Genomic DNA, 522 nt, shown 5'->3' on the forward strand with positions numbered 1-522 from the left:
GCAGGATGAGCAAAACGGTTTGAACGAGGCTACGGGACGAGCCGAAGGAGAGAAGTGCGAAGGCGGGGAGGCTAAAAGCATCCAAGAGAAAGTTGGTGAACAAGCGCTAAGTGTGGAAGAAGCTGCGAGATCTGGCGATACAATAGCGGCATCGCTAAAGCTGCGGGACGAAGCTAATGCAGTCGCTGAAAGTGTGAAGGGAGCCGGTATTAAACTGGAGGAAATCGAGTCCCGCGTGGGAACAAAGGGTTTCAAAGGAAGTGTCATGGAAAATGATTCAAGTTCGCAAACGGGACCCGAAGGGAAGGAGGCAAATTGGGAGCGTTCCGAGAATTTGTTCACCATCAAAGAACTCAGGCGGAAGGTGCGAATACACCCCTCCAACAAAGCGAACACAAGCAAAGACCCCCAAGGTCATGCGGAGTTTCTCCCCAGTGAGGCAGTTGGGCAGGGTCAAACAATGATTCCCGCGCGAACCCACAATGGCACAGAGGGACCCTCAATTGTCCTTGTCACACGGGA

The 522-nt window shown here is 52.9% G+C and overlaps 1 protein-coding gene across 1 annotated transcript; it reads right to left on the minus strand.

The window, feature by feature from the left end:
* Positions 1 to 252: 252 nt before the first annotated feature.
* On the minus strand, positions 253 to 521 carry CSUI_008689 (uncharacterized protein). Its single transcript, XM_068068815.1, has one exon. It carries the CDS (start codon positions 416 to 418, stop codon positions 278 to 280), a length of 141 nt encoding a protein of 46 aa, XP_067919207.1. The 5' UTR covers positions 419 to 521; the 3' UTR covers positions 253 to 277.
* Between the last annotated feature and the right edge of the window lies 1 nt (position 522).

Source organism: Cystoisospora suis, assembly GCF_002600585.1.
Source record: "Cystoisospora suis strain Wien I chromosome Unknown contig_4936, whole genome shotgun sequence".
In the NCBI taxonomy this organism is placed as follows: domain Eukaryota; phylum Apicomplexa; class Conoidasida; order Eucoccidiorida; family Sarcocystidae; genus Cystoisospora; species Cystoisospora suis.